The sequence below is a fragment of the Nyctibius grandis genome, chromosome 4 (assembly GCF_013368605.1).
Source record: "Nyctibius grandis isolate bNycGra1 chromosome 4, bNycGra1.pri, whole genome shotgun sequence".
NCBI lineage: Eukaryota > Metazoa > Chordata > Aves > Nyctibiiformes > Nyctibiidae > Nyctibius > Nyctibius grandis.
Window position 1 is genome coordinate 37855230 of NC_090661.1, and position 11272 is coordinate 37866501.

The 11272-nt window shown below is 39.5% G+C and overlaps 1 protein-coding gene across 2 annotated transcripts in view; it reads left to right on the top strand.

Moving 5' to 3' along the window:
• The window catches only part of MEIS2 (Meis homeobox 2), a 185127-nt gene that overhangs the window by 40086 nt on the left and 133769 nt on the right, over positions 1-11272 (top strand). Inside the window, exon 8 of one of the 2 annotated variants that reach the window (XM_068398346.1) lies at positions 2702-2803. The exons of the other annotated variant lie outside the window; for it this stretch is intronic. Coding sequence (XP_068254447.1) covers positions 2702-2803 — 102 coding nt within the window. The remainder of the gene's footprint in view (positions 1-2701; positions 2804-11272) is intronic. 2 annotated transcript variants of the gene reach the window in all.

Genomic DNA, 11272 nt, shown 5'->3' on the forward strand with positions numbered 1-11272 from the left:
CCTCTGAGCACTTCTTCCCCTCCCTGGGAAAGCTGACTCGCTCTGTGTGCGTCACACACACCGACGGAAACACAGCCTGTGTGGCAGGTGAAGAGTGAGGTCCTGAGAGTGTTTTGTCATTGAGTTCATCAGAGGTAGAAATGGGAAATGCCAAATCTTAGTTTTTTACTTGGTCTCTCAGGACAAATTCCCATGTATGCCACAGGAAGGAGAGATGGATAAAGGCTGCATGACAACACTGTTCATACTTCACGATTTCAATCAGCCACAGATACAAAACCCTGTGTGATCTCTTTACTGAAGTTACTCCTAGTAACGTAGATGGAAATACTGCTATTTACCTGAAGCAGAAAAGGAATAAGATGTCCTTGTGTATCTATTTTGATCACAAGTACTTATGTCCAAGAATCTGCCTTCTAATGGAGTATTTCAGGATGTAAAGAAAGCATGTTCTCTTTAAGATACACATTTAGAGATGAAGAAGAATTAGTAAAAACAATAACCCTACTCAGACTTGAAAAAGATAATGCTGAAATGAGCGCAAGAGTGCATTGACATGTTTGTCTTTAAAAGTAATAATATATAATATTCACTTATCTAAGAGCCATCATCAATTACTATCAAAAGGAATATTATGCATTACTTTTAAAGCAGTTTTCATTGAAAGCTGTGTTCCTTGCTCATTTGAGCACTTTTGAAAATCCTTATCCCTAAAGTTTGCTGAAGGTCACTTTCTGAGCCAGTAACAGAAAAGGGAATAGAATATCTTGTGTTAGATAATGCTCCAACAGTATTAGCATCTCAGTTCTTAGCTGCTGCACAAATCTTTGGTAAGTTTTAACAGCTGACATAGTAGAACACAGGTTAAAATATCTTAACTATAAAGTTGCAAAGGGGGTTTAATGTCTTTGAGGGAAATCTTAATTGCTGAAATCCTATTTGCCCTTTTTTGACTACCGAGCCCCCTCACTGGCATAATTTCACAGAGTTTTTAAGAGGAGAGGGAGAAGGAGAGAGATGTAGGGACTGTGTGAAGTTTCTTCTAATGCATAATACATTCAAACACTGTAGTTTCTGGATTGATGCTACTGACCAGCTGAGGAACAATTCCTGTGAACAGCCTTGCAGTAAGGAGTCAGAGATGACCATGTCTATGGTGATTCCTAGCTGGTGTCAGAACATGACAATTCTGTTGTTCTGGGTCAGCGCTGAATACCTCACTCAAATGGTACAAAGTCAGCCAGTTCTTAATTTTTTATCTCCTCAAGAGTGCATTTAGTGACTTTATCACTGAGAAGAATGAGTCCCCTGCCTAGTGTGATCAAGACCTGGAAATGTGCTGCATCAGCGTGTTTAGCCCTGATGACTACTTGATTGGTGGGGCTTAGATTTGATCTTATGGCATACATGTCAGTTCTCTAACTGGCTAGGTGGTCAGCCTGTCCAGGGGGAAAGTCAGTTTTACCCATCTGAATGAAGAGAAGTCTCCTAACTTGTCATTTTTTTTCATTTGGGGTCCCTATATACAGCCAACCCTATCTTCTCTCAGGTAGAGAGTGGGGTGGTGGAAGTTCTCTGGAGCCCAACTTGTAAGGTCCTTCCCGAGGAAGAGCTCAGGGACACAAAGCAGTCTGGGAAGGCTTTGTAGGCACTGCATATTTGTCTTTTGCAACACTTCATGCTACAATGAAAGACTTGACATGAATTTACAGGCTTATGAACAGAAAAGCAAAGCACCAGGTGTCAAAGTGGGGGTCCGTACTTTTTAGTTTTGTGCTGTGAACTTTTAGGCAAATAGTGTTGTAACAAGGCAGTGCCCTGTGGTTTTGCTATTTTTATGCTTCCTTATTTTCTGAATCAAATTAATGGAAACTTTTATCAAACGTTTTTCCCCGTGTTTCTATGAAATTGCGCATTGCTCCGTCAGTTCTTTTCATCACCTAAAGCAGATCCAAAACATCCTATGGGGTAGTTCGGGTACAGAGAGAGGAGAAGACCATGGCCTTCCCTTCTTTTTTTGTTTGTTTTTTTTACCGTATTATCCAGAAACAATCCAGTAAAACTGTAAGATGGGAGAAAATTAAGTTGCTTGTAAGCCTTTCTGATATCATAAAGATCTCTGTAAAAGTCTGGGGTTTTTTTTCAACCAGTTGACGTTTTCTGACCAAATACCACAAGTCTGTATGCTTGCTGCTTCTTCCAGTTTGAGGCATTTGGATATTCTTAACTATATATTCCCTCATGACTGAAGCCAGCCTCTAGGAAACTGGCAGGGACTGAGTAGGGGCTTTGGCTCTTAAACGCTTACTCTTATAATCTGTCTACTGAACTTGAAAGACAAAATGTTTCAGGCCTATCCAGTAACCGCTTTTAAGCATCCAATATATATAGCGTATTAAGTATAGATGGTTTACACTTTACAAGGCCTGTTGGAGGAAAAGAACCTTGGAAAATGTTACCCCGAAAGTAAACACGGGCAGATCCAAAGCATGTGATTGTCGGCTGGAACATGATTCACCAGCAGCAGCGAGCACGGGATCAAGCCCTTTGTGAGCACCAAGTGGCACACCACTTACAAACAGTATTAGTGATGTTTCCCAACACCTAGCAGACTATATTTAAAGTACAGACTTTAACTTAAACCTACAAGAGCAAACTGTCAGTGTTCCCACGTAACCCTTCGCATTCTGGCATTTTCCAGACTGCCAGCCAAATGAACACTTTAGGAGGAGGTGCATATATATGTCCGCAGCACCCAGCGGGTTAATCCACCCTACTGTGCATAGGTGTTGGAGCTCTTATGGTATGTAAGATTTGCCAAGTTTGGAGTTGTTTTGTATTTTTTTTTATTTTTTTCTGGACTACGCGTTCACAGCAAGCATCTTTTCTGATGCTGCTCAGGTGTTTGTGAATGCATATCAAGACGGTACTCTTATTTGTGTTTTATGTAACACACACATTTGTGTACATTTGATCACCTGGAAAAGCTTTTATGGTTCATTTTGACACTTTTTATTGAAACATCTTTTTTTAAGCATTCAGCCATCCTCCATTTTTTTTTAATACATCTTAAAATAGACTAATGTGCGTTTTAAACTTGTGGCCTAACAAATGTCCTTTTTAATTACTGTAGCTTTTAAGTTAACATCTCTCAGGAATAAATGTCTGTTACATTTCTAGTCCTAATTTTTTTTTGGAAATGATAAAAAAAGTCCTATGAATGTGTAATTGTATGCAATATTTCAGCTGGCGCTTTTTTAATAGTTAAATAACCCTGAAAAGAGAGGTTTCTAATGTGGACAGTATATGGACTCTTGCTGTATTAGTGGGCATCATTTTAAGGGATGTTTCCTGAACAAGCAGTTGGACTCAACAGCATGTTGTCTAAGGGGAACTACAAGACAGTAAAATATCTCACAGTTTATAAGTTTGTAACAGCTGTAAGGAAAATAGATATGCTCTGATGGCTATTTTCCTCTTCAAAAAAAAGCCATTTTTATTCTTAAAGAAACTACATTAATGACTTAATGAAGAAGAACAGTACAGGATGTTAGCCATCATCTACTTTAAGTTCTCCACATTCTGCTATATATAAACAACTGCAAAATGTTAAAAGTTAAATATTGATGAGATACTGTTGAACTTAATTACTTAACTTCAACTGTGGGTAGAATTTTAATTGAACTTGGCTATTTTGCCCACATTTGATATTATTCTAATGTCAAAAATAACAGGATAGCAAATAAGAAATGGTGCTTAAAATAAAATATAGCTTTTTAATGTATACCAGCTTTGGTACAGTTGATTGAGGAAACTAAAAACACTATCCCATTGACTCTGGCAGGGACAGAGAACTAAAAAGAGAAAATGGTCTCTAAAAGATGATGTGCTTTAGGCAAAAAAAAAAAAAAATTTTTTTTTGTCTCCTGATTTCTTTAATGACTTGTTAGTGTTGTCTCAGCTGTAGCCAAAGTCTGCAGCTGGTATTCTTAACAGAATTATTACAAGAATGCTAAAAATATTTCTCTAAAAATATGTAAAAAAGCGATTCAAAAAGAACTCCATTTAGATTGCAGCACTAGGACATTTTGTGTGACAGCATTTAGTAGGATGAAAAATTTAAACAGAATAACAGCTATTTACATTCACACTGCAAAGTAATTACTGAATTACAGACAAAATACTCAAGCCTAATTTAGTAATGCTTTCCTTCAGCCTAGGTGCCAAAACCTGAGTGTAAACTTCCCAACTTGTGCTGAGGTGGGGAGGGAGGAAGTTGAAGTTAAAACCGTGCAGAAACAAGTGCATTGAACACTATCCCAGTGAGGTACAAAGTGAGTTTCACTTTTAAACAGAAGAGCATCATAAATCAGCATAAACCACAAGTTTTAATGAGTATATACTCATTGCTTGCAATTCTGCGTGAACAAGACAAGGATCTGGTCTTACACTCCTGACTCAGGCAAAACTGCCACTGACATTAATGATAATTTTGCTTGAATAGAACAAGGTGCTTGATGGCGGTTATGCCAGCATGAGGAGTGTGAGATTAGGATAAACGCGCAAAAAAGTACGACTTCAAATGGCTGTACTTCGACTTCTCAAGCTAGCGTTTCCTCCAACTACAAGGATCTTAATTATAACATTTGGTGGTTCAAAGATTAACATTTAGCATTCTGGGAAAGACTTTCTGGACTTTAGTAACCTGATCAGTACGGTCTCCTTTTGGTCTCTGCCTCTTTCTGGTTCTTTGTATTGCAGGGGAGATGATAGTATCTGGCACATTCCTTGGATGACTTGCAGATAGCAGCCTTCAGTGTTTGGGGCTGAAAGATTGTGAACTCTGTGTTAGCAGAAATGCCACACGGGGGAGGTGAATAGAACATTAAAACAGCTTTAGCTTTAGGTACTGCAGTGCAAGCAGAGTTGAATTTGAGAGCTGGGACTTAAGTGGACATTTGTCCCTGCTTTTTTCCTTAATAAAATCTGAGTGTTAACTGTGGATAAGGGCATTTGAGAGATCACTAAAAATGAATCATTGAGTGCCCAGAAGAGCTTTATTATGATATACTATGGAGAACTTTAGAATATACCGTGTACTTTTTATGTACTTATCAGATGCATACATGAGTTACTATTACAGAAGTAAATTATTTTGTCCTTTGCTGCAGAAGCAAAATAATTTGCCAAATTAAAACACCAAAATAAAACTCATCAAAAAATGGATCTGTGTGGTCCTTTCTGGCCCTGTGTTCCCATCTAATTTTCTTTTGCCCCATGAAAGGCTATTGAGCAAAAAAACACAAGCTCCAATCAGCAAGGTTTGTTGTGCTTGTGTGTGTGTAATCCATTTTGAAAAACCCTGACACAAATACTAAATCTGGAAAAAATGTCAACGCAGAAATCCTGACTGGCCAAACCGAGTTAAAAAAAAAATACTAAATTTTAAAAATCCCCAGACTGATATCGGGTTCCAGGACTAAGTCCTTGTAGGTAGAGCCAAGAGAGGTGGCTTAGTTCAGTTTGTTTGCCCCAGTAACAATTAGATTGAAGGAGTTATTCTGCTCCTGAAGTTCTGCGTGGATGTAGCCACTGCCCAGTTAACCAGTGCAAAAATACTATGGAAAATAAATTATTAAACTATACTGTTATTACTAACTTGCCAGCTCCAGAGAAACAAATGCAGCCACATTTACGTATGTGTCCATCTGTCTGTTTTTACACTTTATGTCTTCAGCCAGTGGGTGAAATTGTTTTAATCCAAGCTGCAGTCTGATTTTTTTTTTCTTTTTTTTTTCCTGCTGATATTTTTCTGTGTGTATGTTATTTGTAGATGGACACGCATATTCTTGACAGTAGCTAGTTCTTAATTGTCTTTTTAAGTAACCTAATCTATCTGGCCACGGCAGTTTTAACTGGAGTAAGCAGCGGAGTTCTCCATGGATAATTTTCGTTAGTTAGCAGATTGTTACCATCTCAATGTTGCTGAAATCCCTAATCTCAGGTCAGCGTGAAGCTGCAGTGGTTACAATCCTGTTGCCTGATGCAGTGTGAATGGAAGTGCTTTCTGTCAGAAACATGTGGTCTCTTCAGTGGAGAGACTGCGTAAATCCTGTGTAAATAGAGGGAGGCTAACAAAGGATGAGCCCCTGCAGCTCAGAGCATTTGGAGCCATTTGGAGGCTGAATTTGCTAAATGCTGCTTATACCGCCTGAAAAGTTGAAGAGAAAGGAGCATAAAATCCCTTCTTTTTTCTCTTTCTGCTCCTGCCCTGGGGGGAGGGTGTTAAGGGCCAGGGAAGCCTGAGGTAAGCCTATGAAGACTGTTTTTTCAGGGTTCTTTTGAGTGTGAAAAAGGTGGCATGGGTCACTGTCCCCTCTTTAATGTCGGAAAACCCACACAGTTAGTAAATGTTGCATGTAAACCAAAGCATTTCATCCCTTCTCCTGCACTCCACGGCAGTGGGCCATGAACTAGTCACTTGAAAATCGCAGAAAAATTTCACTTCAGCATGTCCAGACAGTTTAGCACAGCAGGAACGTAAGAGAGATCAGTAATTAGCAGGTTGCTTTACTGTTCCCCTTGTCTGCGTTGGAATACTTTTTTCACCTGATGTGAAAAAATATTGGATTATAATGAACGAACCACAAACTTACCAGCTGTATAAAAGAACTTAAAATTTAAACTGGTGTTTATTAATTTTCTCTTTAAAAAGCTACAAAAATGTTATTGGCTTTTGAAGATAATCTCTAAGAATTCTCAATTCACTTCACAAATAAACATGAGTTTTAAACACAGACAATTAAGGGCACAAAAAAGCCAGACTTTTTTCTTATTTGTGGACAGGAAAATAATAAAACAGGAAATGTGAAACATTATAGTTCTGCAAATAATTTTGAAAGATTTGAATCACCGATTTTATAGCATGCATGGCTAGAACAATAACATAGCTGGAATGTCATTCCTACCTTCTAGTAAATAATAAAATATTTGTAAATGCCTTTTTGAAAATAAGACAAATTAGTGATTATAGAGATGTACCTATCCAGAAATAGAAAGGGAACAGTTTTTATTCGCTCTCTTGTTGTAAATACACTTTAGATACCAGATACCATGCAACTCTTTAAGCCTTTAATACATATGGCCAGATGGCAATAGGGACTTGCTCCTGACTGACAAACTATGCTAAAATGTGGTTAGACAGAGTAGAATAGCTTTGTAGGTGAGGTCTGATAGTGGCTTAAGTTCTCTTCCTTTTCTTCCTATTTGAATTTACAATAGTTATTAATGCCTGGATTTTGTGAAATTTGTACATGTCAGCTTTACAGTATCAGCTCAGTGGAATTGCTGGGTTATATTCTAGAAAGCAAAAGATCTTCCTAAAGAAAGGCAGAGAGAAGGCCAGCCCTTCATCTCCTCACTGTTGCTAGTGGGGCAAAAGAGTAACACTTTCTGTAGTAAGAGAGATAGTAGTGCTGTATGTCTGAAGTCTTCCTGTTCCTTCTAGTGCACCCATGTTCAACCTTTCTTTCGCTCCAAGATGCTCACTGAAACATGACGTAGCACCATGAGACATGTGTCTGGTGTCTCAGAGACACAAAAGGAGAGGGAACACAGGGAGCTGATTACAGCAGCTCCCTCGAGGACACCCCGCTCCAGGATGAGGCAAGTGGGGGCTAGGCAAGCAGGTCAACCTAGGATGCCTGTGTCAGGCCTAAACAGCTTCTGATGGCACCTTTCCTCCTGCAGTCAAGTAATTCAGCAAAATCAGCATGTGTGCTGGCAAAGCACTGCTGATAACGGCACAGCTCTAAGCTGGGATGCCTACTCGAACTGTTCGTGGCTTTCAAAGTCCCAGATTTGCCGCCCACAACCTATCACAACTCAGTTTCCCTAGACAGTAAAATGCAGTAGATAAGTATTGCTTCTGTGGTGTGAGGAGAGTAAGTCAACTTCCATGAACAGTGACCATTAAGAGAAGGAAAAAAAAAAACCCACAGCCAGCACTTCATTCAAAGAGCTGTGATCTGCTGAAGCTGTAAGGTTCAAAGCCTGATGATTTTAACAGGGTGGAATGGAGATAAGAAGTTGTCCTGAAGGGTCTTTGATTCTGGAGCTGACCTTCCCCTTTCTATTAGTCCTCCCTACAGCACAGGCTGTTTTATCTTCAAAACATATTCAAACACTTCTCTTCCTTGCTTTTTGGCAGTGGTAATTAACCAGATTTTTAAGATTTTTCTCTGGTGGTGATGTGGATCATATTACTAAGTTGAACATCCTTATTAATAATGGTTTAAAATACTTATGTGTCCACATGGACACATTATAAGTAAAAACAAATAATTGCAAATTGTGAATAGAAGCTGCATGCAGATTATCCTCTTTGTTTTGCATTTATATCTGCATGTTCTACTCCATCAAAATACTGGACTGAAAGATTGTGGAGTAGTTTACTTAAGATCAGCATAGTGCACTGCAGCTTTCCTTTTCAGAATCCTTTAACTTGGTTTTCGTATGGCTTGCACTATTTTTAGAAAAATGGTGAAGTGTCTTGTCTTCCCTCCACCTTAGATACACCTGCTCTTCTCTCTTTTCCTTTAGCATGACAAACCATAAAGCTGTCAGGGACCGCTGATAGTGAAGAAACTCAAACAGTGGGTCCTGAAATGTGTTATTCCAGAAATCACTTTTCTTACTGCTCTGCTTGTTATAATGATAATAGAGTTTCAAACTGGGCTGTTACTAGGCTTCTGTGCTTTGGCCTGACTGGGTTAGCCTTTTCAGTTATAATTTTGTGTAGATCGGGAATCTGTTATTCATCCTGTCCACAAATGGTGAAAAGACTAGATGAGCAGCTTCTAAAAAGCACTTGCTTCCTCTCTTGCTGGGTCTGCACTCTGCAAGGAACACAAACAAGGACTAAGGCTGAGGTAATATTGATAGTGTGGAGGACTGTCGAAGAGGAATTCATTGATACAATAAGGGTAGACAGGCCTTCTGTAGAACTGAACTCTGTTTCCCAGAGTCCTTAGCTGTATCAACATTGGGGTCAGTAAGCTAGTCTGTTCAAGGAAATTAGTTTTCAGCAAGTACAAGTTTGAAATCATGGTGCAATGGAAACCCTGCTCTAACTATTTGTTCAGTATTTTTTAAATAAGAGGTAGTCTCCTTTGCTTTCAATGCAAAATAATTTGTCTTGTGGAAAGAAACCCTCAGCACATGCTAAGAGTGTCTGCACACTAGTGCACTAGATCTAGTGTGGAAGCCTCACTTCCCACCGTGTAAAGAAGACTTGCATCTCCAGCCTCCTCCACAAACCCTTCCTCTAGAAGACAAGGTCTCTAAGGAACCCTGTGTGGGTCACTTTGCAAAGTTTCTTGTAAACTCTCTCAGTCTTTTATAGGGGTTATTGAGGCTATGACATAGCATTGAAATAATCTTAAACAACCTGGGTGATATGCCTAATTCTCTACTGGCTTGAATCCTGCATAGTCATTGACACCTCCACAGAGTGCCACTTAAGAATTCTCTGCTTTCCTAGAACAGTGATAGGGTTTTGCAATCACTTGTACTCTTTGCACAAGGATAAATGAGTGAACAGTGTGCAAGGCAGGAGAAAGTCACCCTTCATTTTTTTTTTTTGCTGCTGTGTGAAAGAGAGAGTCAGTGGGTCAAAATCTAGACTTTCCCCACTAGAAAATTGGGATAACTATGCTTATATAATTGCAGCTTCCATACAAGTTAGGACTTGACTCCACTCTTACAAATTGCTGTCCAAATCAGGATATGAACAGTTGACATAAGCAGAATCACTTGTAATGATGGTTTAAATGATTTAAATTTGGATTCCTTAATACAGCAGTTAAAAATATAGTTAATCCAGTCTGCCATAGAGTGACTTTCGTGTCTGTTTGTTTTATTTCACTTTTGATAATTTCTTTTTCTTCATTTAAAGTCGCTCATGTTTATTTGGATATAGCAAACTAGGATCAGGCCCTCCATATCTGAGAAGTAAATTATTCTGTCTTGGAAAAGTCAGATATGGACTACTTCTATGATTTCTTGCCACTAGAAACAGTAACCACTAATGTGAGCAGCTGTAGTCCTATTAAAGATATGACAATACAGTTTAACACTGTTGTGCCTGTAGTTCACCAGGAGTACCGAATCTTGCTGTATTCACCTTCTGAGGTCATTTGGAGGTACAATATCTGAATTTCCTTTCATGAAGTTACAGAACAGATTAGGGAAGCAGTGACTCTTACCATTACGACCTCTGATTAAGGTGGGATGGGAACGGGAGCTTCAGCTGAACTTTTCTCTCCTGGGCTGCTGTTAGCTTTTTAAAACCAGGATATTAACAACCTGTCCAAAAGGTCTAACACTGATTTAGCATGTAGGTGACTCCTGCTGAGGATGGTCACAAACAGGAGAGTATGTATACGCAGACAAACAGGAATTTGTCCATGCAGAGAGTGAATTGGTGCTTCTGCAGTGTGAAAGGACGGTGCAGAGCGCAAGTTTTATAGCTCCACGCATCCTGTGCATACACACATAGCTTTTACATAAAGAAACAAAGATATCTTTATCCGCACGACAGATAGACAAACAGACAGACTGACTTCAAACTTGCACTTTCAGCAGGGATTTTTTCCCCCCTCTCCGGGTACTGCTTTTCAAAATTGCCTGAGGCTACAGTACAGCACCTCAGATCCCCAAGGCCCATTGCCTGGCTCCTAATAGCCGCTCTCCATCTGTGTCACATGAACAGCTGATGAGATAGCTCCAGTGTCTGTATTTTGGAGAGCATATCCACCCAGGTTAAAATGCTGGGGTTGCCAAGGAGCAGTCAGAAGCCATTAGTGTTTGTGAGAATTTGCCTTGCAGCAGTTCCTTGGCATAGTGGAAAGTGTGTGTGTGCATGTGTGTGTGTGTGTGACAGAGAGAGAGAGAGAGATGAGAGAGAGAGAGAGAGAGAGAGTGGTAGGGTGGAATATGGGGGGGAGGGGGGCAAAGGAAAGGAGCGCTTTCTAAATAACCATCGTCTTGCAAAAGTGAACAGTTAGTTACAGCATATAGAGCTTCCATAAGCTCTTCGATTAGTTTGCTGTGATTCGACTCTCCTTTCTCTATCGTTAACAGAAACAAACACACACACACACACAAAAAAAAGAAAAGAAGCATGAGAAAGAGAGCAGTGACTTCAGGGTCTTGCTCTGGTGTTTGGGCAGATGGAAAGGAACTGCTCTGCCTTGGGGCAGGGTGGTTGTAA